This window comes from Spermophilus citellus (genome assembly GCF_964194105.1).
Source record: "Spermophilus citellus genome assembly, chromosome: 17".
NCBI lineage: Eukaryota > Metazoa > Chordata > Mammalia > Rodentia > Sciuridae > Spermophilus > Spermophilus citellus.
The window spans coordinates 44,410,424-44,436,676 of record NC_138199.1 but is presented as its reverse complement, the minus strand read 5'-3'; the positions used below and the strand labels follow the sequence as shown (position 1 = coordinate 44,436,676).

General features: G+C 44.2%; 1 protein-coding gene across 1 annotated transcript; it reads left to right on the top strand.

The window, feature by feature from the left end:
• The first annotated feature begins 961 nt into the window (after positions 1-961).
• PCTP (phosphatidylcholine transfer protein) lies at positions 962-25,921 on the top strand. The gene is made up of 6 exons (XM_081271820.1): positions 962-1,150; positions 16,715-16,832; positions 19,426-19,505; positions 22,404-22,575; positions 23,608-23,675; positions 24,680-25,921. Exons 1-6 carry the CDS (start codon positions 1,010-1,012, stop codon positions 24,743-24,745), a joined length of 645 nt encoding a protein of 214 aa, XP_081127946.1. The 5' UTR covers positions 962-1,009; the 3' UTR covers positions 24,746-25,921.
• Positions 25,922-26,253: the final 332 nt, after the last annotated feature.

The window sequence follows — 26,253 nt, the reverse complement described above, 5'->3', positions numbered from 1 at the left end:
CTATGACAGGCACCGTACAAATACATTCTGCGTCCGGTTACCTCAATGCTAGCTGGTAGTAAAATTCTTGACCCATTTTTGAGATTAGGAAACCTGGTTTCTAGAATGTGTGTGGCTGTTACATCATTTTGATGTTTAAGCTACCTACTGTATTCCAAGCCAGGTAGAACCTTTTGATGGGTAATATAGTAATACCCAAGGGACTTCAAAGCAACAAAAGATCTTTGAGATGCACAAAGATCTAAATTATGCAAGCTGCAGAAATCTTGGGTGAATGCCATGAAGCCTTTCAGATCAAGTTTTACCCTTTGGGTTGGCAAGTAACTTTGTACATCCACTGTGGATTAGATTTCTTAATTGTTTTGTGCCACAAATTCTTTTTTTGGCTTTTTGTTGAATCCCATGGATCCCTTCTTGGAATAATGCTTTAAAATGCAAAACAGAAAAGAGAAGTAATATTGTAATACGGTTTAGCATCTGACCCCTAAGATTCTTAAGCATTTCAGGTCTGCCTTTCTTGCTTCCCAAGTCTACCAGAGGGACTTTTTCGGTGTTCTTCAAAGAGGTTAGGGACCCCCCCTCCCCCCCCCGCAGATTTGGAGGATATGGCAGAACGGTATGGGTTGGGCTCCTGGTGAAGTGTTTTCGCATTGACATCAGTGTCTTCCTTTCTCTCATTTGTCCTTTAACTCTAAAGTCGCCGCCCGCCCCGCTCCCCCGCGCCCCAGTTCTTTAGCTCCTCCCTCTGTCTCAAGATCAATTCCAACTTTTCTCTAGTTTTACTTTTTCCAGCCTTCCCACACCTTACCCAGTCCCGCCCACTTTAAGGGCCACCCTCTCGGGTCCTGCCCCTTTCGACCCCACCTCCTACCTAAGTCCCGCCTTTTCTGTTCCCTGTCAATCACGCTGTGGCCACCTTGTCACCCCGCCCGACCCCACCCCCCACTCCCCAGCACAAACCTAGCCTGTCCCCTGCCTGAGCTGCAGGCCTAGCTGGTCTGGCTGCCTAATGATGGCAGCTGCTGGGGGCAACTTCTCCGACGAGGAGTTCTTGGAGGTTTGCGCCGAGCTCCAGCAGCCGGCAGTGGCTGGGAACTGGGAGCTGCTGCTGGAGACCTCGGGGATCAGCATCTACCGGCTGCTGGAAGAGGTAAAGGCCAGCCCCCTGGGGGTATCACAGGGACCTGGAGAGCCAGGGCCATGCACCCGGCGGGAGTTGGGCGTTGCCACCGCGGACAGGTCCCTGCGGGTCCCCTGGAGCTCAGGCAGGAGCTCTGGGGCGAGTGCAGGGCGGTGCTGCCTGCAAGTGACTTTGATCTATACAGCACTTGGGGAATTGGGAGGTCATCAAGTTCAGCCTCAGGTCACGCCCCACTCAGGAAGCAGTTTGTTAGAAGTTAACAACAGAGTTAAAACATGGGTGGGCTGGTTCCCCCGCCAAGCACATACTTGTAAAGGACATGGATCCCCGCTGCTTAATGGGTGCCCTGGTGTGTGTGTGTGTGGGGGGGGGGTGGTGGCCAGGAGAGTATCCCAGAGCTTGGATAAGGTGGAAAAGGGACAGGACTTTCAGGGACCATATGTGCAGAGTGCAGAGAAGGAACCTACTATATATATCTCCAGTCATATTAGTGACCTGCTTCTTTTGGCCTTTCTTAAAGTTGTACCTCATAAATTGATTGTGAAATTGCACCTAATAACTTGATTGAGGCAGAAAGATGAACCAAAAGTATAGAAGGGATGCCGTTGGTTATTAAGAAATTCTTGGGTTTTACGGGAGTGGGAGGCATTGCAACCAAGAATGTCCTCTTAGGCTTTATGTGATGGGAGCTGTATGCCATGCAGGTTAAAAGTCACCTCAAGGTGTCTTTAGTAGAAACGAAATATTCCTGGGAGAGAACCAGGATATTATAGGGCTTGAGCAGGGAGGATCTCTAACTCTCCCCTGGGTCAATCTTAGGCTCACAGGTAAAAGAAATAGACCTGGGTTGTGAGTGGGGCAGCTTCCCAAGGGGACCAGCCAAGTTCATGGCAGAAATGGGATTGGAGGGTTCCTGATGTTGGCACTATTGAACCTGTGGTAGCTTTTAAAGCAATATTATATTTATGAAATATTTATATTTTAGTGTACAGTAAATTTAACATTTTCACATTTAAAACAGAAAGCAGACATTAGCAGTAGTCAGAATTTGCTCATCTGTTGTACAGGAATTAAGAGGTTCAAATTTGTCAGATGTGTGAAAATCTTTGAGAGCTATATATAACACTACAATGCAGAGGCAAATCTCCAACTGAAAGATTAACCAGCCCCAAATTATAATATATGGTCAAGTCTGAGAAATTATAAACATAACAGAGAATATTGGTATTATGAAGACATTCCCTCTCTTAAAACATACATATTTCCTTTGAAGATAGTTCATCCCTCCCCAGTTATCGTGACAGTAGAATATGCTAACTAGAGCACTTACAAATTAATTGATAAGGACCTTTCATCATTCTAAACAAATTAGATACTGGAAGTGGGTGAGCCGTCACATGTAATTTTTTGAATATGTTATATTTTGGTGAGCATCACTGACCTGATGAAATTCTAATATGAAATTCTACTCTAGGTCCCTGACATTTTAGGGACATTAATCTCCTGGTGATAATTATCAGCCTGGTGGTGGCTTTGTTTATATTGTTACTAAAAGCTTAGTCCTGCAGCCCTATGTCAATCCAATAGTGAAGACATGGTTTTGAGAAAAAGGCAAAAGAAGTTTCATTGCTTTGCTAGCAAAGGAGAAACACAAGAGACTCCTGTCCTAGAGGCTGGGATTCTGACTGTTATGGTGAATAGAGGGTTATTAAAGAGGTGTATCAAGGGCTATGTTCTAGGTGTGTTCTGTCAGGGGTCATAATTCACTTGTAACCCTGAAAGATAGCAGTTTCTTAGGTCTTCTGCACCATCCCCAAGGTCTGAATGAATTCATTCCTGTGGTGTGTGTGCTTAAGGACAGATAACTCAGTCTGGGGTGGTAAGAAGATTTATCTTGCTCTGCCATGGTTAGGGAGGGAGAGAGGAGAAGATAAAGGGGAAAAAAGTGTTTATTTACAAATAAACAGCAAGTGTTATGTTAAAAGCATGAAGTGGACCCCTCCTTCAATATTTTCAGTTAAAACTTTGGTAGGTGTAAAGCACTCCTACCAGGTCTTTTGTATTTTCCCAACCTGTTCTCAAAGGCCTCTGGGGGAAGACCTGTCCCTGTGCTGCATTTATGTCTCTATGAGGATGGCAGCTACTCATTCAGTAAATTCTGAAAGCCCACTGTGACCAGGGCCATTGGTTGTAACAGCTTGAATGAGAAGTTTTCAGTCTAGAGCAGGGAAAATTATTTTCTAATGAAACTTAAACACGTTTTCAGAATAAATCCTTCTAGCTTCTTCCTGATGATTCCATTTCCCCTACCAGCCAGATCAAGACATTTGCCAAATTCTGTTCAACTTTCAGACATACCTGGCATCTGACCCATTTTCTTCTCTTTACCTTTGACACTCTGGGTTCTTAGCACCTGTCACCTAGAATTGCAATGACACATTTCCTCCCCTGGATCCTACACAGCAAGCACCTGAAAGAAAGGCTGTGATCTTTTCTCCACCTCTTCAATGGCACTAATGATTGCAATATTAACCATTGACATTGTAATGGCCAATCCAAGCACTGAATGCTTTGCAGGTACTGACTTACTTCATCCTTACATCAACTCTATGATAAGGCACAGTGATTGTCACATCTTTACCCATATGGAAATGAGTGCATGGATTGATTAGTCAAGACTCACATTGATTAGTCAAGACTTGAACTGGGATCAGAATCAATCTTCTGACTTTAGATTTGTGTCTTAAATACTGTGCTTCTCTGAACAGAGGGCAAAAGATGCCTGGGGGTATGTATACTAAACTCGTGTTGTCTCAACTCACCTTTCCATCTCCATCTCATTCCATGCACTTACACCAACCTCTGTTTATACACACAGGAAATTAAGGCTAAAGGAAGATCAGTGGCACATCCAGGGACATGTCCAAGAAGTGGTAGACCAGGAACTTAGATCAAGTCCTTCTGCCCATGAAGCCACTGTACCCCCACCCCCGCCCCCATGCCACACACACTCTTTGCCCAGTAAAAAGCTTCCCCAGTGTGTGGAATGGGCTAGGAGAAGTAGGTTCCTCATTATTAGAGGCATTCAAGGGAGTCTGAAGACCATTTGTTTACATAATTCATTCAGTCTTTATGGCAGGACTGCAGGAGATTAAATGGAATACTATGGAGTTAAGATAAGGTTGCTTCCCTGAAGAATCTAGTGTCTCAATTATGGGGAAGTTAGAAGCATTGGTTGCACCAATGGATCTTTATGAACCTGTTACCGGCTGGATACGTGTTGTTCCCCCAAAATGAGACAATTCAAGAATATTCAGAAGCAAAATGATCAAGTTGTGAGAACTTAACCCAATTGGTGGATTAATCCACTCCTGTAGATTAACTGGGTGGTAGCTGTAGGCAGGTAGGGTGTAGCTGAAGAAAAGTAGGTCCCTGGGGGGCCTTTGGGCCTTGTATTTTGTCCCTGGTATAAACTGAGCTTTGTCTCTGCTTCCTAATTGCTGTGTGCTGAGCTACTTTTCTCTGTCACACCCCTCTGCCATGATGTTCTGCCTCACTTGGGCCCAGAGCTATGAAGTCAGCTGATCATGTACTGAGATTCTGAAACTATGAGCCCAAATTAACTTCTCCTCTTCTAAATTGTTCTTGTTGGGTATTTTAGTCACAGTGTTGAAAAGTTGACAGAAACAAGACCTGGTTGTGCTCAACATGTGTGGCAGGAAGGTTGCTATTGCTGTCCTTTCATTTGGCCTCAGGGGCACTTAACCGCTGAGTCACATTCCCAGCCCTATTTTGTATTTTATCAGTATCAGAGGTGACTAACCCAAGACAGGCCAAGTAGTTCCTTGGAGCTCTTTATAACAGGTCTTGAAACAAGGATGAAGAAAACCAAAACTGATCATGTCTAAACGAGGCTGTAACCACGTTCCACCGATGTGTTTGGAAAAGACTGAAATAAACACAAAGGCACTTGAAAGAGTTTTCAGCTTAACAAACAAATCATATTATTAATTTAAAAAACAAGGTTGTGTTCTTTTTGTAGCAGACACAAATGAATCTAAATCTTGTTCCTGGACAAATGAGTACTTTTGATGTATTTTTTTTCTCCTATTAAATCCCAACATTTAGACTTAGTTTCTTCTAAACCATTCAGTTTAACATCACCATCCTTTTCTTTTCCCTTCTTTTCTTATCCAATTTCTTCCTTTTTCCTCTTCTTTCTTCCCCATGTTGTAAGGGTGATAACGTACCTTGACATGATATAGCAATTTATAAACCCAGCCACATGTCATTTATCCCTGGATACCTAGATCTGGAAGTTAGGCAAGGATGACTTGGTTTGTTTGTTTGTTTGTTTGTTTGTTTGTTTCTTTCTTTCTTTCTTTTCTTTTCTTTCTTTCTTTCTTTCTTTTTTTTTTTTTTTTTTTTTTTTTTTTTGGTACTGGGGATTGAACTCAGGGGCACTCAACCACTGAGCCACATCCCTAGCCCTATTTTGTATTTTATTTACAGACAGGGTCTCACTGAGTTGCTTAGCATCTCACTAAGTTGCTGAGGCTGGCTTTGAACTCATTATCTTTCTGCCTCAGCCTCCTAAGCCGCTGAGATTACAGGCATGCGCGACAGAGCCCAGCTTGGTTTCTTATTTTAAAAATGGAAATAAGACCCCAAAATTGTTAGGTGAGCCCCCAAACCCCTCCTAGCTAGTAACTAGCATGTACCAGTCAGTCTACTTTGATAAGCAGAACCAGTCCAAGGCAGCCATGTGGTATCAGGGAAAGAACATGGATTTTTGGAGTCAGATGGCTCTGGTCTAAAATCTCAATTCCACTCTGTTCATTGGCTCATTCAGGAGATAATCATCCACTGCTTCCCAAGGGCTGGTGCCTCAGCAGACATGGGTGAGGAGTGAACAGCTGGGTCAAATGGTAGCTCCTCCATTCCAGGGTTTCTGAGGATTCTCCACACTGCTTTCCAGAGAGGTCGCACTGATTTGCAGTCCCACCAGCAATGTATGAGTGTGCCTTTTATCCCACACCCTCCCCAACACTTACTGTATTCTTGATAACTGCCATTTTGACTGGAATGTGATGAAATCAGTTTTGATTTGCGTTTCTCTAATTACTAGAGATGTTGAACATTTTTTCATATATTTGTTGATCGAATATATATTTCTTCTGAGAACTGTTCAGTCCTTAGTCCATTTATTGATTGAGTTTTTTTTGTGAGAAGAAGCTTTTTAGTTTAAATCCATCCCATTTATTAAATAAAAACATTGTACTATAGTGACTCAGTCACTTCAGTGTTTGTGTAGCACAATTCACAATTGCTAAACTGTGGAAGCAACCCAGATGCCCTTCAATAAATGAATAAATAATAAAGAAATTGTGGTACATATACACAATGGAATATTACTCAGTACTAAAAGAGAAAAAGATTATGGAATTCGCAGGTAAATGGATGGAGTTGGAGAATATCATGCTAAGCGAAGTAAGCCAATCTCAAAAAACCAGGGGCCAAATGTTTTCTCGGATAAGTGGATACATATTGGGGGGTGAGGCATGGGATAAGTGGAGGAACTTTGGATGGAGCAAAAGGGAGGTGGGAAGGGGGAAAGAGGTAGGAAAGTTGGTGGAATGAGACAGACATCATTACCCTAGGTACATGTATGATTGCACGAATGATGTGACTCTACCTCATGCACAACCAGAGAAGTGAAAAAATTCTGCTCCATTTGTGTACAATGAATCGAAGAGCTTTCTACTGTCATGCAGAACTGATTAGAACTAATAATAATAATAAAAAAGAATAGCTTAGACAGTGTCAGTGTCCATTGTAAGACTCAGAGGCGCTCCCTGACTTTTGTATGAATGGCCACTTGGAAGTAAACATGATCCTCAAAGCAAAGAGGAGAAACTCTCCTGGAAGAGTGCCATGGGCCATTTAGGAATGCTTTCCCTGTGATCTGCAGGAGTTTTGGGCCGCATCATGATGGCCACAGCCAGGCCAAATGCCCATAGAATGTGCATAGGCATGTCGAGGGTCCCAGCTTCCATTTAGATAACTAAATATTGGGCTGCAAAGATCTAGCTGATGGCTGACTTAGTAAGTGTTTAACTCTAAATTCCTAGCACAGTCATTTAATTAATTAATTTAATTAGTTCTAAATGTGTTCCTTGTGCCTTGGTCCTTGGATAGGGCTCTCATTGAAAATCTGGGTGAGTAGCAAACAGAACTTTCCCAGGAACTGTTCTCTCTTGTGCTGTTGACCTGTTAGCCTACTCGAAGTCCAGTCTAATTGGGAAAAAGCTGCATTCATTCAGGAGGGATGAGGACAGTTTGACAGTAGGAGAGGACCATAGATTCAACTCACTGAGAGCAGAGAAGAAGCTTCTATGAGTGTCCCCCACCATCTTTGCCCCCATGGAGGAGAATCTAGTTTGCATTATGAACTTCTTTTACTTCAGGATTAACAGGCCTATTCTGTTCCCTTCTACCTTTCTGGTTACCAGTGTGATTGAAAGGACAAAGACTAAACTCAGGACACTTATTGAGCCGTATTTTACCAGTGGGCAGGGCCACCATGTCTGAAAGCTAGATATCCACTGTGGCTTTCTTCTACGTCCTGCAGGAGACCAAGGCAAGTTCTCCCTTCTCTTCTGTCTCCCATGAGCATACTCCTGTGTAGATATGCAAGCAGCTGGGTTCTCGTCTCCTCACTTCCCTGTCAGGGTGATCACATGGGTGTGAGCACAAGAATGCAGGGGAGAGAGTGCTCTGTCTCTAGGGGCAGGTCAAGCTTTGCTCTCTTACCTCACCTTTCACTAGATCCCTGCCTGGAGATTTTATCATTAGCGAATAATAATGTGAAACTGAATTTTCACTCAGGCTTAGAAAATGTGGAGAAGAGATATGAGTAGTAGTGAAGGATTTGGACGTTCTGGATCCTGGGAGAGCACCATACCCATACCTGAGATGAACCAAGGGTGAATTGGGGCAATCAATGCCTGTTAAGGTAGCTGGCACGAATATCCATGAGAGACACAGCTCTGAATTCAAGCAGAGGTTTATTGACAGAATATCTGCCAGGCAGCCCTTCTGCAAGGCTCAGCAGCCTGATGGAAAAAAAAAAAAAAAAAAAAAAAAAACCTCCTTAACATATAGTCATACAATGGAGTAGTTAAAAAAAAAATAACCCATCTGGTCCTGTGATTATATTTGATGTCTTTGATGTGGTTTTGGTAGTTAGGGACTTTGGGGGGGGGCAGGTCTAATGGGAAGATCAGGCCTGGGTGGGTGCTGATTTTCAAAATGGGGTTACTTTGGCCTGAGGATCTAACAATGGCCACATAGAGGTTCTTATCTCTGTAAATTTGCCATTTCTGGACATTTCCCAGAATATCTTTAAGCTTTGTCAGAAAAGTAAGGAGACATTTCACACAATAATATGAAGTATGGTCCCTACTTCAAATTATCATGTTAATTAAGTGGAATAATAATTTACATAAAGCACTCAGGTCAGTGCCTGGCATTCATAAGTACTCAATCAATATTAGCTATCATTATTATTCCACTAACTATATGCATATGCAGCTCTTCAGGTTTAACCTATCATCTTTTCTTAGATGGTTTTCATACCATCTGCGTCTTTTAAGTGCCACAGGTGGCCAGCTTCCAGAGTGCACCCAGGAGACTTCCTGTCTCCCTGAGGAGTGCAAAGGATCACTTCCATGTGAGACAAAGCAAAGTCCATGCACACTCAAGGGCACACTCACAGGCTTAAAGAAATGTGACTCCTCAGGGGTCCTCAAGACTCCTGTAAATATGGGTGGACACCATGAATTGAATGGCATGAAGGGCACCTTTCTCCAGGTCAGGTCAGGACGGATGTGATGGGGAGCCAGCACTCACAGGAGATCCTCCCAAGTGGGGATTGCAAAGGTCACTTGCAAAAACTTTGTTAAGACATGACAGCTTTTTTTTCAGAATTTATTCTCTTTAGGACAAATAAGTGTACTAGCACCAATATTTTTCAAAATATTTTATGAATGCAATTGACAATAAATTGCACAACTTAAAAAATGTATTAGAATCACCATTGCTAAGAAAAACAATGGCTTGATATTTAGACTAGATAGCCAGAATCACACAACTTAAAAATTAGTGGTGGCACATACCTATAATTTCAGTGACTTCAGAGGCTAAGGCAGGAGGATTGCAAGTTTTTGTAGCCTAAATTGCAGCCTCAACAATTTAGCAAGTCCCTAAGGACTTTATGAGACCCTGTCTCAAAATAAAAAACATTAAAAAGTCGGCGGGGATGTGCTGGGATGTGGCTCAGTTATTAAGTGACCTTAGATTCAATCCCATTACAAAAACAAAACAAAAAAAAAATGATATCAGTAACAAACTTCCTAGTCAGGTGCCCCATCCCTGGCCTCCATTTTTAAATTTATAAAGTGGAGCTAACGATGTTCACTTCATAGGATTACTTTGAGTCTTCTTCATTACCATGCACAGTGCCTGGCTTAGAGCAGGTACATCATAGATGTTTATTTCCCTAAAAATGTGGATTATGTTATGGTTCTGAATGCTCAGTTCTTTAATCTGGAAAAAGGAGATCATCATCTCTATATGTTCCCCATTCCAGACCTTTAGATGTATCTAGTCTAATCATTTCACGAAAGAGAAATTCTTTTTAAATTTTTAAAAATATTTTATTTGTTCTAATTTGTTAGACATGATAGTAGAAAGCATTTTGAGACATCATACATAGATGGAGTATAATTTCTCATTCTTCTGGTTGTACATGATGCAGAATCCAACCAATCATACAGTTATATATGTACATGGAGTAATAATGTCTGATTCATTTTACTATCCTGCCTACCCCCATACTCTTTCCCCTCCCTTCATTCCCCTCTACCTAATCTAAAATAACTCTATTTTTCCCTAGTAACTCTGTTCTTCCCTAACCAAAGGGAAAACATTCAGCCTTTGGTTCTTTGGGATTGGCTTATTTCACTTAGCATAATATTCTCCAGCTCCATTCATTTACTGGCAAATGCCATTATTTCCTAGTTCTTTAAAGCTGAGTAATATTCCATTGTGTATATATATACCACACTTTCTTTATCCATTCGTCTGTTGAAGGGCACCTGGGTTGATTCCATAGTTTAGCTATTGTGCATTGAGCTGCTATGAACATTGATGTGCCTAAGATTCTTGTTAAAACTCACTTTGTAGGTAAGTAGGGAGAACTTGGACCCTACCTGGACTGACTTCAAGCCTGTTGTAACCATCAGGTTCTCTTCTGGGGCTACAGGGTTTATGAGAAGACTCTTAGAAATAATAGATGGAAAAACTTGGCATAGGACCTCGTCCGTATTCACCCTGACTCCACGGCTGCCCTTCCTCAGGACTTTATTGGAGCCTCCAGAAGCAGCATCTGGGTATCTCTTCTGGCCCTCTGGACAAGTGCACCAGACTGAGGGGTGTGTCTCCATGCAGGGCCATTCTGGGTGGTCTGGAGCTGGAGAGCAGCTTCCGGAAGCAAAGGGACCGCTGACTCTTGGCCAGTCAATGACATCTTTGACTAAGTGATCCATGGCCCCTTCCTTCTCCATGAGCCTAAGTGATGGTCCTTGTCACCTTAATCCTCAGTGAGTGATTTGGAGGAAACATGCAGAGCCGGTAGAGATAAATAAGGAGACATGGTGAAGAGTGGAAGGGGGCCGGTGTCAGACTCACTTTCTCTTTTGGTCTGTCCCAGTGCCAGCTGTTGGACTCAAGGCAAAAATTGAGCTTCTCTGAGCTTCATTTCCTCTCGTAAAGGTGGAGACAACCTAGCTTCTACATCTATGTCAACGATTATGTGAGATAATGAATATGAAATTGTGTGGAAACAGAACCTGGCTTTAAAAAAATTTACTAGGATCATTGAAGGAATTCTTGGCATGTGAACGTGATTGAAAAACTTCAAATATAAAATACTGTAACTGTGCTGGGGGTGGTGGTGCACACCTATAATCCTAGTGGCTCGGGAGGCTGAGCAGAAGGATTGCACGTTCAAGGCCAGCCTCAGCAATTTAGTGAGGCTCTAAGCAACTCAGTTAGACCCTGTCTCAAAAGAAAAAGTAAACAGAGCTTGGGGTGTCGCGCAATGGTACTGCCCCTGGGTTAAATTCCCAGTTGTGTGTGTGTGTGTGTGTGTGTGTGTGTTTATGAATCAATATATATATATATATATATATATATATATATATATATATATATATATATTCATTTCATGACTTATATAATGATTGCTAACAAACCACCAAGAGAAACACATTCTGAGCTGCTGCAAGGTCAAGGAGGGAATCCTGTGCCTGACTTCTCAGAGTCAAGAATATACTGGATCCCAACAAGTTGGAGTGTTTTTTTTTTTCTTTCTGAGTTCCTTAGTGGAGGGAGATGATATTTCCTGGGCATGTGCTCTTCTGTGTCTCTGGGCAGGAGTTACTGTCCACTACCGTGTCCATTATCTCCTGCTTCCCTTCCTTGACTTCGCCTTTTAGCAGTGCTTATGTGCTTCTGCACTGTTTTAATGAATGTGTCTATAATCATATTTCCTTGTAGATATTCACAAGACTTAACAGCACTGTTCTGTCACTCTGCACTAGAGTAATGTTGAATAAAACCCAGTCTGGACTTAGACTTTTATTCCAAAGAATGAGTTCAAGGAGTGGGGGAAGGAAGTCTTGTGATGGGAAGATCTGCAAGCACCTCTGAAATTAGACAGATGGCTCTTATAAAGAAGAGCAAAAGCTGGAAAGAGCAGTGTGTGGGGCAGTGGGATGGAAGGGTGGCGAGATGGGTAGGACTGGAGAAGCTCTACCTTGAGGCCAGCCTCTACTCAGGAGGGGCTGCTTGCTGGCTCAAGCTTAGGATGGGTCGAACTTCAGGAACCTGGGGAAAGGAGAAAAGTGCAGCCAGTTTGATTGGCAAACATTCTGTTCATATTGATCAGCAGGAATAGGTAACTTAGCTAATCATTTATGAGGCAAAGAATGGGAATTTGGAGGGTCTGTTTTGGACTTCTCATAGGTCAACTTGTGGGGCATCTGTGATCTAAGTCATGTGGGGAAAGAGGGTTCTCTGAAGTAAACTGTTTTGCAGACCAAAAATAATAGGGTGATCTCTTAACCTTCACTGTTTTTCAAATTCACAAACTTCAAATAAAATTCCACATTGCCAGTAAGGATCATTTGTATCAATTAGGATTGCTTTAAGTTGCAAATAATGAAAAACTGGGCAAACAATAATTTAGACAAAGAGAGGTTTTACTTTGCTCACCTAACAAACAGTTCAGAGGTCTATCTTGCTGCTTTGGGTTTAGCCAATCAGTGATGCAATTGATTCTTTGAGTCTGTCTACTCTGCTTTCTTATGTTTATTGCCTCTTGGTCACAGAAGAGTCGCTGCATTTCCAAACATCATGTCCATGTTCAAAACAGGAAGAAGGTGTCACATGGCTACCACTACCTGCACAAGAAACTAGGGAAGATGTGCACATTGTCATAGAAGTTCTCTTAGTACTTTACCACCCAAAAAACCTCTTATTATTTGAAGTGTAAGAAACCAAATGGCTTATAAATAGGGTGTTAAAAAAAGTATCCAGTATGTTTTGCTCCAGATAACAATGGTTTGGGGAGAGGCTTCAGGAAAACAGGGTCTTTCCGGTAAGGTTATATGGAATCATATATTCAAAAGATAATTAGCTTGGAAAAATATCTAAAACAAATATTGTAAACGATTTATACCTGCAATTTTAGAGGACTCTTACACATCAGTAACACAGACTTTGCCTAAATAAAGCTAACACTTATGCTTTTGCATCTCAGATCACTTGTACAAACAGTGGTCCCCAAACCTGAGGAGAGGCTCCTTTGCTCCTGGTGAAAGGACATTCTTGATAGAGATGTTTTTAAAAGTTAGAAAAAGTATAAACACTCTGGAAATATTAACTCACCCTGAAATATTTTCACCTCAGGAAAACTTTCCTAGTGGAAAAATTAGAAACACGAGCCAACTATTTTCTGTAAGCTCGATTATTCTGGAAACATTTATTTGCATAAAAGTATATGGCAAAGGAAGTATCTTTAGAGAATAATTAATTTTTGTGCGAATGGTCCATAGCCTCAACATAATATCAAATCACAAATAAAAAAACACTGTTTGTATCATGTGATTTGTATTTGGTCAGTTAGAAAAGTATTTATTCACTTTAAAAAATCATGTATGTTAAATAGCATCAGTAGGCATTTATGGCTTATGGGGTTATGTGTCACTTTCCAAAAATCTTTATAGGATCTTCAAATTTTCCTATCATGAATTATTTTATAATAATTTTAAAAATTCACTTTATTTTTCAAAAGATGAAATAAAAATGAGGATGTTTGTTGAGATGTCATTTAGGAAAAATGATAAGCGAGAAAGTGCTCGGGCCCAGGGAAGTGGCGGCTGCTGGCCGGGAGGAGAATGTTGCATTGATGGACCAGGAAAGGTGTCACGCAGCATATTGTTCCTCTGCAGTTCTGTCATTCCTCAGTTTGCCACGAAGGGAGCCTTAAAAGGAAGCTGTCACAATAGTTCATTTTTCTGTGTTCTCAGAAGTCACGTTCGCTCCATTTTTCTCTTCCTCGGGGGCCTTCTGTTCTCTTTGGTGACACAGCGGCGGGAACTGAGGTCGTGGAGCCTGCAGCACACACAGGAAGGGAAGGGACCCGTTGAAGGAAAACGTTTGTCTCCATGCTTGCAGATATCAGAGTGAAGTCGTGTCAGCCCGCGCAGTTTGGTGTCTTGACCTGTAAGAGTCCCTTTTGCTCTCAGATGGTGTAGACAATGAGACTCCAAGTGTTCCCTTTTTGTATGGGGGAATTGAACTCAGGGGCACTCAACCACTGAGTCACATCCCCAGCCCCCGTTTTGTATTTTATCAGAGACAGGGTCTCACTGAGTTGCTGAGGGTCTTGCTAAGGCTGGCTTTGAACTCTCAATCCTCCTGCCTCAGCCTCCAGAGCTGCTGGGATTACAGGCGTGCGCCAATGCACCCTGCTGAGACCCTGGTATTCTTGACCTGTGTTTTGTCAAAGCCTGTGGATAAAATATGTGGATGGGTGTCTGTGTGTGAGTAGGTGTTCACCCTCACCATTATGTGTGTGTGGGGGGGAGGGGCATGGATGGGTGGAAGTGCATGCGTGTTGCGCAGAGGAGCAAATGGGAGAAGATGTTTCTCCTGAGGCCTTTCATCGGACTGTTCCTTGAGTCAGGGCATTGTTGCTGTGGGATGTAAGGGCTTCAGATATTTGTGGTTGTCATTTTCTTGATGGAAACTGTTGGTATAAAGCCATATACTCATAGAGCTGTAAGGTTCTTTGGGATTCTTCTTGAATTTTACTTTGTATGTCTTGCCAGGTTCTTTCACATATATCTGAGATTTCTAAACTGGGAGGTGTTTAGTTCTGGGTTATGCCACCTGAGCTGGAAATCTGTAAAGCTTTAGGATCTCTAGAAGATTTGCTGTATTTATCCCTTGACTTCATATAAGCCCCTGGTATTGTGTTAAGGAGATGGCTGCATTCATGAATCCTTAGCATGTCCTTAGCACTTGGAAATAAGAGCTTACCTTAGAGCTTCATTTTGACTCATTTCTTTGCCTGTGATTGTGTTGAAATTAATCTGAACCATTTCTGAACTATTAACAAGTGAGCCTTACAGTAAGATGAAGGTCAAGAATTGTAAGCTGCTGTTGTTCAGAGTGAAATGTGTCAACTCAAGCCCAGACCCCTCGCAGAGGAAGATGCGACTTAAAGTGAAAATTAGGGAACACTTATGTTTTATTTGGAATTTAGAATTTTTTTTTTTTTTTGTGGTGCTGGGGATCAAACCTAGGGCCTTATATATGAGAGGCAAGCACCCTACCAACTAAACTATATACCCAGCCTCAGAAATGGTCTTTTTTTTTTTTTAACAAAAGGAACGAGTAAGATTTGAAGTAGATGTTTCTTCCCCTTTTCAGTCCTTTATATACAATCAAAAAGAAGCAGTTGTTGAAAAATTATGTCTTGGGATTGATTTTGAAAATGTGCTAGGTTTGGGACTGGGGTTGTGGCTCAGTGATAGAGCACTTGTCTGGCATATGTGATGCCCTGAATTCAATCCTCAGGACCACATATAAATAAATAAATAAATAAATAAATAAATAAATAGTCCATTAATGGCTTAAAAATGTGCTAGGTTTTATTGTGCCCCATGGTACTTATCCATGTGGCCCCTGCCTGGAACTCTAGGTATCTGCATGACATGACATCTGATAAGCGTCAAATCAACCTGCCTGAGGTACAATTCAACTGTCTCCGTAAGCCCACAGATCATCTGTCTCCAGGTTTTATCCACCTTGGAAAATGGAACAGAGGGTCTCAGTTGATCACTGCTTGTTTCCCTTCCCCCACAGTCAATCTGTCAGCAACCTCCAAAATACATCCCCAAGTCCCCGATGGCTCGCTCCATCACTGCTGTTACCTCCCAGTTCAAATTGCCCTCATCTCTTACCTGGAGTGTATTTACTGTTTTTTTAAAGCAATCTCATTGTTCTTTTATGTTCTATTTTCTCTTAATTAGCAAAAATTTAGAACAGTAATTAGATATGGTCATTTCTAACCTGTATTTCTAATTAGATTTGGTCATTCCCCTGTCTAAAGGTAACCATTCATTTTCTACACCCCTTACGAAGTCCTTTGGAGTACACCCCACAACTCCCCTCCACTCTTCTCCCCTCTCCTCTACTCCCCTCCCCTCTACTCCCCTCCCTCTCCTCTTCCCTTTCCTTCTCCCTCCCCTCTCCTCCCCTCCCTTCTTTTCCTCTCCCCTCTCCTCATTTCCTCCTCTTTTTCTTTCTTCTTTTCCTTTTTCCTGGTACTGGGGATTGAACCCATGGGTTCTCCACCTTTGGACCATATCCCCAGCCCTTTTTGTTTTTCATTTTGAGACAGGATCTTGCTGAGTTGCTGAGGGCCTCCTTAAATTGCTGAGGTTGGCCTTGAACTTGCAACCCTGTTGCCTCAACCTCCAAGAAACTGCGATTCCCTCACAACTTTTCTAACCTTAGCTTCTATCACTCTTTTCCTAGAGTTCTTCAGACCCTAAGCTCTGTAAGCCTGCCAACCCATCAATTTGAAGGCCTTCCTCCCACCAGGAATGGGCCCCTTCCCCCATGGCCAGCTACTTCTAACACTGAGAGCAAGATGTCCTGTTTATATAACCCCTCACAAGGCCTTGCTCGGCCACCTGACAACAGACTGAGCACCATGGCCCCACTTACCACATAGCCTTTGTATATCCTACTTAAATGTCCTGGCTAGCAATGACACCCATTCCCACCAATCGTGCTCATCTGCTTTTACATCATGTGTCACCAAGACCCCAGAGGAGGTTAGTGCCTGATGTGGCATGAAGCCCATCCACCGCTGGAATCCAGCCTTTTCTCAACATTGGTACCAACAGCTTGTTTCTACCTGTTCTGTTCTTACAGAGTACTTGGCTTTATAAGTATAAAATCTTTGGTGTTCTGAAGGATTGCTCCCCAGATCTACTCACAGAAGTCTTTATGGACTTAGGCTACAGAAAACAGTGGGACCAGTATGTTAACGGTGAGTGATGCCTACTTTAAGTTATTAGAATGTAGAATCTATTCTCATTTTTTTTTCTAGCTTGTAGAAACGAACAGGTTTGATTTCTACTGTGTTTTGCTTCCTTTTAAATTTTGGCACAAAAGTCTTTTAAAGGTGGGCCTGAAAGCTACTCTTTCTATCCCTCACCCTTGCTCCTGACAGAGTTTGGGGTTCACTCTGTGGTTGACTCCCTGGGCTGCTTTGCTCTGCCTGTTAGGTTGTGTAACTGTCCCATGTGTCTAAGTGGCCCAGAGAGGCGCCTTGGAGGGCATGGGGTCCTGGTTTTGTTAGAGCAGTTGAATAGAAGATTTCCACACAGGTGAGAATATATACACCTGAGGAGGTCAGAGAGCAAGGGGTGGAGAGATGTGGGGCATTCTAGGTCCAGGAAGAACACAGTCAGGTCAGAATAGCATGAAGCAGCCAGCACTTGATGTGCTGGGTTCATTAGAACAGCAGACCCTGCCCAGACTCTACTACTACTGCTGAATACAGGATGGCTCCCAGCACCCTGGGCCAGTGGAGGGTCCAGATCCCCAAGGGCCTAGCAGGACTACAGGCCACATTGCTGAGATTTTTGCCCAGTTGAGATGCAGAGTTATGAAAAGCATTAACCATGGGATCCACCTGCCACTCAGAGCCAGGAGTGGCCTTTGCTGTCATAGTGGAATAGGCCTACAGAGCTAGCCAAGAGCATGAAGTTTCCAGCCAGGATTCCTGGTGGCAAGTAACAAAAAGGCCAACTACAGACAGTATTAAAAAAGAGAGAGGAATTTTTTGGTTTATGGTGTTAAAAAGCTCCAGGCTTTGTAGCTTCGAGGACGGCTGCTTTGGAGAACTTCAGTCATTCTATCAGAATGTTTCCTTCTCCCTCTCTAGTTCATGTTTTCCTGTGTGTTGATCCTAGTTCTCAGGTAGATTCTCTGGTCATGGTGAAAATGTCTTCCAGAGGTCTAGGCTTCTCTCCTTGTGGTGTAATAACCCCAGAGGAGAGAGAATTCCACTTTCTTAGGACAGAAGCCACAGTGCCAGCACTGTCCATCAGCAGCTGAGCGTCAAGCACCTGCTCACGTCCTGTGGACATTCATCATAAAACGAAAACTTAGTGTTTTCAGACCGCCTTCCTATTTAGGGGACATTGTGATCCCCCTATCCTAGTCAGCACGTTGACACTCTGCCCTAGGGGTCCCGCCTCCCAGCAGCCACGATGCAGCCACATGATACAGACTCTGCCAACGAGACGTACTTGTTGATTTAGTTTGGAAAGGAACCAAGTGAGGAAGCAGGCAGCAGGAAAAATCTATGCCTTTTCAGTGACAGCCAAGACACCTGACACCTAAGAGCCTCTGACACCTGCGACCCACCTAGCAACACAGCCTGTGCGATAGCTCCTTCCAGTAGAAGGAGCAGGTGGCCTTGATCCTGGGGTCCTAAATGCCACTCTGGTCCTCCTGGATATTATATGAACAGCTGAGAGTCCTACTAAACCACTTTGGGCCTAAACTTGCACGAGTGGCAAGGTACTGAACCTGCCAGAACTAAGGCCCTGGCCAGGTACACTGATCCGCAGTGGACCCTGGGGCTACCTCTTGTCCATGTTCCCAGCCCTGAAACAACTGCAGAATAAATCCTGCTTAAAACCCACAGTAGAGGAGTAGGGACAGGTGATCGAAGCCCCGGAAGATGGTGGAGATGCTGGTTTGAAAAAGAGGACCAAGGCTGAGTGTGCAAAAACAACACCCCTCCCTTCCTTCCAGGATCCCCTGCGACTTCCTGCGGCATTAGTGAGCGGGCAAGCCCCAGAATCCAGGGTGTGCTTCTAATAGGTTCCTTTCACCAGCTCACCCTGCCCGCTCAGCGTCTCCTCCAGGGCTGTCTTGCGCTCTTCCTCAGCCTCAGGGGCTCTTTCTCTAGGTGGGGAGCTAGAACCCCCTGCACAGCCTGGGTGGAGGGGCGTGTGCCATCTGCTCTGTGCTTTCTCCCTCCCACAGTAGCAGGAGGAGAGAATTAGGTTGCTGCAGCAGAGTGTAAAGAAATATGGGGGAGAAGCAGGAAACCTAGAATAAACACTGTTCGGCCACTTTCTGGCTGTTTAGGGTGACACTGTGGAACTTTCATGTCCCACCTGCGCCTGCTGCATTGGGTGACCCCTCAGTCCCAGCCAAACTGTTGTCAAGCTAGCTTAAAGAGGAAGAAAGGACTCAAAGGAGAAAATCTTGGTGCTCTAGTGACATCTGGTGGTTACCCCATCTGAAAACCGATCCCATTTTCTTTCTGGATACCTGATTCTGTTCCATGGTTCCCTCTGCCAGAAGGTCGTTGGTGCTGTAGGGTGGATGAGGTGTGTGGGTCTCTTTCTGTGTCACTGATTTGTTTTTTTTTTTTTTTTTACCCTCTAGATTGTCCCTGGGCAGCAAGCTTTCAGTGGGAATGAATCTCCTCATTTTTTTTTTTTTTTAATTCTACACCTTAGGAGTTAGTGGTGCATCTACACGATGAAGCCACCTAGGCATTTTATTACTTGAAGCCAAAGAAGTTTCCAGATGCATTAACGTCTTCTGTTCTCCCTTAGAACTCTATGAAAAGGAATGCAATGGAGAGACCTTGGTGTACTGGCAAGTGGCATACCCCTTCCCCATGTACAACAGAGACGTATCCTTTTACAGGGCGCTCGGTTCCTTACCCCACTTCGTGTGTCTGTGCCCTTGGCTTGTGTGCAGGAGGCCGGGACTGATTTTTCCATTTGGTACAAACAGCATCGTCTTTGAGTCTCATGGGTACATCTGCTGGAGCTGCTGCTTTTTCTTGTGGCTTTCAGAGACCTCAGGGTGTGATTTCTAGGCCTGACCGCACAATTACACGTCTGTAATTGTGGGCACGGGAGGGCAGCTTATGCTTTCCAGGGATGTTGTAGAGGGCTGGACATTGCTGAGCCACAGGACTGGGGGGTCTGGAAGGAACTCTGTATAAAGAGTGCTAACCCAGCCCCCTGGATTTAATGGAGGAAGAGATGGGACCCAGAGAGCTGAGCTGACGGAGGTGCTGGGACTCAGGCTCTGCATTTCCAACTCTCCCTGTTCTGCTCTCCTGCTCAGTTGACCCCACCGTGACACCGCCTGGCTGTTGGCTCTGGACACTTAGGGACATGCTTCTTCCCCTAAATATCCTTGTTTATGAAATGCAGCAATTGCGAAATGAGGGGAGTTTGTCTGGCATCTCGAGGGTGTAAGAAGCCACCTCAGGGCCAGCCTGGGAGGGTTGGATGGAGATTCTCCTGGCAAGCAGGATGGCCTTGGGATGATGGACAGGCGAGGAGTCGACCCCCTTTACTGCCCTCTTCAGTCACCACAGCTCAGCGTCTCTCACGCTGTATTTCCATAGAAGATTTTTAACCAAAAGTCTTGTGGAATAAAAAAAAAAAGATGGGAAGCCATGAACTAGGTGGTCCCAGGAACCTTTCCCAGTTCTGACATCTTGTAAGTCTGTGTATTCCTAAATAATTGTTCTGTAGAGATGGGGAGGAGGGTGTGTGTGTGTGTGTGTGTGTGTTTGTGTCTTAAGCCTGTGTGTTGACCCTGCCCCCCCCCCCCGCCCCGAGTAGATAAGACACCTTAGGAATTTCTGTCTTGGCACCATATCCCTGTACTGCTAGTTTGTAGTCACATGGTTCACATTTCAGTAAATTGTTACTTGATCCTTTAGATTTTACACGGTTTCCTATAATCCTGGTGAAGGAAGTGCAAGATGAGTCATCATCCCCATTTCACAGTCGAGAAAACTGAGGAAAGAGAAGTTCAGAACTTTGCCAGGTTCATACAACTAGTTTGTGGCAGAGGCAAGCTTGGTGTGTCGGATCATCTGTACGCTGGGGCAGTAATCTTGCCTACGGTCTTACCTCTCTGACCTCCCAGTGACGCTTTAGATAGTATTCTCAGCAGTGGACACGTGGAGCTCCTGGAAGAAGTCTTTTTCCAGTGACTTTCCAATGCCACATAACCTCACAATGAGACTTTGTAGATGTCTATATGTTTCCCTGGTTTGGGTTGTTAAATTTTTCGAGAACAGAGAACTGTGCTGTAGAGAGCATTCCCTGGTTTGCTGTGTGAGCTTAGGAAAAGCCCTTTACTTCTCTGGGCCTCAGTGAACGGCTGGTCACAGGTCGTATTGGCATGCTGGAGCTGGATTTCAATCAATCTTATCAAGGTAGTTTTTCTCAATGAGGTATCAGATGCTATCTGTTCCACAGCTGAGAAAGTCGTGGAGAGAGCAAAACAATATTTGTTGTGAGGAAAAAAATAAAAGGCTTGGAAGAAAGCCAGAGCCAGGTACAGCCATCTCTCCTGGAAACACTAATGTGCATCGCTGCTTGGTACCTAGGGAGTGGGGACCATGCATGGTCCAACACGAGGGCCTGGGTGCCACAGAGGTGCAGAGGTGGCGTGGGGCAAGGCAGGTGTGCTTAGTAAATGCAATAGTGCTGATTGCCGAAGGCTTTTAATTCTTTCTGGTTTGACACCCCAGATTCTGTTATTTCAAAGTAGAGTTAACTCATTCAAGATCGGAGGCCCATCCGGCATTGAGATTCTGAAGACATGCTAGAGCAAGATCTGAGAGCAGGTTCAGATCCTGTCACTCCAGCTGGACTGTGGGACCTTGGGCACACGCCTTCACCTCTCTGAGACTCAGTTTTGTAAACTATAATACAGAGATCCTCATGCCACATACTCCCAGAGTCTTTTCGAGGTCACCATTGATGTGGCATTTGTAGAATACGTGATGTTTGTGACATTCTACCATATACGTGGACTATGTGATGTTTATTACAGGAAGCGGTGAGGTTTGTTTCTTAGGATGTAATTACCTTCCCTGGAATAGGGCCAGAGACCGAGTGGTTGTTCTACCAATGTTTATGGGGATGAATGCATTGGATATTCTTGGTGAACCATGTTAACCCAGGGAGGACATCTACCTATTAAATATCACGTATTCTAGTGTCTTCTTATGGCCACTATTTTTAACACTACTTGAGGTCTTCTATGCATAGAGATCTGTAATTAGAGCTTGGGTGAGAACAGAAAAAGGAATGATACCATTGTTTATAGAGTGCTTATTCTGCTCCGGGTTTTCTCTGATGCCCCCACCAAGCCTAACTGGTGGGCAATACAACTCCTTTTTTTCCCCTAAATACAGAAACTAAGTTTCAGAGAGGTTGAATAACTTACCTGGGAGCACACAGCTGATAAGTGACCAATCCTCTGCCCTCTCCTAGTGCCTTCTAGGAGAAAGGAGAAATTGATTCCTGGTGTCTTTAAAAGCACCATGTAGTTATTCACAGGAAGGTAATGCATGCTCTCAAATGGGAATCGTATGTGGCATGAGATACAATCTTGCAGCACAGGTAGGGAGACAGGGCAGGTAAGTGAGGAACTGGAAGGGAGTGAGCACCCGGTGGAAGGCACAGAATCACGTCCCCTCGCTCCCAGGTTGGGGAGCTCTCCTCCTGCCTGTCTGAACCCTGGCGTTGTTGTGGTGCCTTGACGGTGGATGCAGTATGTCTACATCCGGCAGCTCAGGGAGCTGGATTTGGAAGGGCGGAAGATCTATGTGATCCTGGCCAAGAGCACCTCCAGCAGACAGTTTCCGGAAAGGTCTGGTGTGATCCGGGTGCGCCAGTACCAGCAGCGCCTAGCAATCGAGAGCGATGGCAAAGGGGGGAGCAGAGGTAAAGCCTGGACCGCCCTCATGAAGGCTGGGTGGTGGACAGGTGCATGAAGCTTGTCTCCAGAGGTCAGAGGATGGGCACAAGAGCAGAACAGACCAGGGCCAAGGCTTGGCTAGAGCATGTGGTGGGTGTTTAGACCTGACCTGACTCATTCTTCGCTGTCCCTATGAGATCAGAACACTAAAATAAACCAGAAGGTTCAGAAATTCTCCATAGGCTGATCCTGGGAATGCATATGCTAGGCCCGGGACTGAGCAAGAGGACTGACAGAAAGGTTTTGGAGAATGTGACTCCTGCTCAGCACAAGTCCAGCAACTCAGGACCTGCCCCCCACCCACCACCCCCAGGGAAGAGCCCACAGAGAGGGTCACATGGCACCTGCCGTACCTGAATGAACATGGCCTGTGTCTCTGGCAAAATCTGAACAGTGCTTCTAATGCTTGTTAGATTTGTCACCTAACTTTCCTGAATCTTCATTTCATCATTTCTGAAATGGGGTTAATTTTGTCAGTTTCTTGGAGCTGTTAGGGTAATTAAACAAGAGATTATATCCAAATGTCTATCACTTTCTGGGTGTTTAATAAATAGAAGCAAAACACGCCTGTGGCTATGTTTTCAAAAATGCTTCTAGCCGGGAGCCTATAATCCCAGCGGTTCTGGAGGCTGAGGCAGGAGGATCGCAAGTTCAAAGCCAGCCTCAGCAAAAGCGAGACACTAAGCAACTCAGTGAGGCCCTGTCTCTAAATAAAATACAAAATTGGGCTGGGGGTGTGGATCAGTGGTTAAGTGCCCCTGAGTTCAATCCCCAGGAATGACCCCCACCCCCTCACCCCCAACCACGCCCCCCCAAAAAAAGTGATTTTATATAGAAATGCCTCGAGGCAGGTTGGTGGAAAGAAGTCCATGGCAATTTGATGCCACGTCTGCTCTCTCTGGGCCTGGATATGAAGATGTGAGCTTTGCAGGGTCTCATTGCTGTATTTTTCCAGTGTCTCCCTCACTTTCTGAATTGTGCTTTCTTTTCCCCTCTAGTTTTCATGTACTACTTCGATAACCCAGGAGGCCTAATTCCGTCTTGGCTCATTAACTGGGCAGCCAGGGTGAGTTCCCAGGAGACTGGAGGGGGAAGTGTGTTTGACAAATGTTGACTCAGCGCACGGAGCTGTCAGGCTGAAGAGACACATTGTCTCAGGCGTAATGAGGCTCTTTGAGGCTCTTTTATGAAGACCTTGGTTCAGTGACTCCGCATAGGCCTGAAATTGCCAATAACCGGGACACGGGCTGGGACAGAAGACAAAGAACTGTGAGCTTGGAATGCTGTGTGGCCCCAGACCCTGCCAGGATCACATTCTGGAACCTCTGGACAAAGACTGCCACTTCTAGGAACAATGGTGCTTTGGGACCTTAGTATCTGCTTATGAAGGGTAGACAAGTCTTGGAGATGAGCAGAGGTGACCAGGCCTGAAAGACGACAGCGGTTTGGTCATTGCTGCAATTTTTTAATTTTTTTTTTTTTCTGTGAGGGGAGGGAGAAAAGCCACCTGTCTACTTTGGAGTCCAATAGTTGTGATTTTGAATCTTGGCTTTGCTATTGACTGTCTTATTTTATTTATAAAATCTGTGAATTTTTCCTTTTTTAAAACTGGAGATGCATATTCCTTACCCACGAAAGCAGATGATGGTCGAGAAAAGTCTTGCACAATTCCCAACACTAACAAAACAGCACGTCCTGCCCTCAGGCCCCAGAGCCTTACTGTTTTCGAATGCTATGATGCAAGTCCTTTCCCTGACTCCTTTGGAAGAGTTGATGGCCTCGCCCAATTCCATTTCCTGGGTTTTCCTTCTTCTTTTCAAGAAATGATGATTTTTTTTTTTTTATTAGCAAAAGTCCAAATGTAAGGCTGTGTCTTCTAACAGTGGTTTCTATCATCTAGTTTTATCTGTGCTCTGGGTCTGGCCTTTCGTCATTATCTGTGACAACGCTGGGCTCACACCGGTCTTTCGTTAGGCTCTTTGCCACCTTAGTTCACCTTTAGCCACATCTCAAAGAACCCTGCTTGATCACCAGAAAGACATGGAAATGACCATCTCTTTTCCCTTGCAGAATGGAGTTCCCAGCTTCTTGAAAGACCTGGAAGAAGCCTATCACAAGTACCCCAAGAAAAAATAAAAGAGAATTGGGACCCTAACACATGCAGATTGACGTCTCTGCGGGTGCCACCACCTTCTGATGCTCAGCCTTCCGGTCAAATTTCCGTCTTCAGTGGTCTGCACGCCCTGCCTGACGTCTGACTCCCTGGCCTGCTTCCTTTCCCACTCCTCCCAGCTCAGGCGGCTGCCTCCTTCTACCACCGAATGGGGGACAGATTAGGGAAACCTTTGCTTGTTTATTTTTTTAAAAAGGGAAGGCCTCCGTAGGGAACACAGCATTCCATTGTGCCATTTTAGGGGGGATGGGTGGGTAAAGACAACAGAACGTCAGAATGATCATTCTTGGCAAGCTGGCCCTTTCCCAGAACTGCTTGTCTTATAACCCAGGAGGGGCAGCTGGAAGTCACCCTCTGTTCCAAGCTGATCTTCTCCTCTGTGCCAGACTGGATACACTGATAGGCATGGGTCGTATGCTTTGTTGACTTGATTGGCGTGGGGTTCTTGGTGATAGTCCTCTAAGTCTTTCTCTGCCCCTACTTGTGAGTGGCCATGGCTGTTGTGATATCACAGCATTTTGAGAAGCATTTGCAAGCCTGACTGGACACATAATGTGATGACCACTTTCCCCCCTCATTGTTCCTATTTGAGTTTCCCTCCTTCTTTCCCATACGCCGCTGGGAATAGGCTGCCTTTACCTTTTAGCTCTGCATTTTCCTGGAAATAGAGATATCAAGATGGCAGTTAGCAAAAGCAAATATGCTTCGTGCCTAGCACTCTGCTAATTTACCTTGCTGTGCAATAAAATAAATTTCCCTTCTAGAATGTCTGGAGACTTTGAAGTGACAATAACAGTTTACAACCAGGTAAAAATGAATTAGCAGCTGGGTTGACTCTGTAACTTTTTTTCTTGGGAATTTTATCTAAGTTGTCTGCCTCTTCTACCACCAAAGGGACTCTCAGAGTCCTGTTTTCTCTGGAATTTTGGTAGGGTAAGATATGCTGTGGCTAAAGACACAGCACTGATATTCTCAGGGAAAAAAATTTAATTACTAGGTGTGATGGTCCAAACCTTGGACATAGAAATTCAGGATATAAAGCCAGAGGTCGGGACTTGTTAAAATGGGATTCCTCAGTTTGTATGCTTTCTCTCTGGGAAGAAAACTATATGAATAAATATGGAGTTGCTTATACTTGTCTTATGGTCAGCTTTCTTCCTGCTTTCTCCCTTTTGTAATGAACTGGTTAAGTTTCTTGTTTGCAATTGACATGCAACCCAACTTGTGGACTTGAACACGAAAAAATAATTTGGGGCTCACTTTTATGGAAGACCAGTCGGTAGGTAGCTTTAGGTAGGGATTGCTCTGGGTGCTCAAATGCTTTACATTAAAAATCAACTTTCTTCTTCAGTTTGTCTTTGACATTATCTGCATGTGGTGGTAGGAATTCTGCTTATAATAATAGATAGGCCTATGTCTTTCCAACGTCATACCAAGCCCTGCAGCCCCTCAAAAGACAGAGCATCTTTCC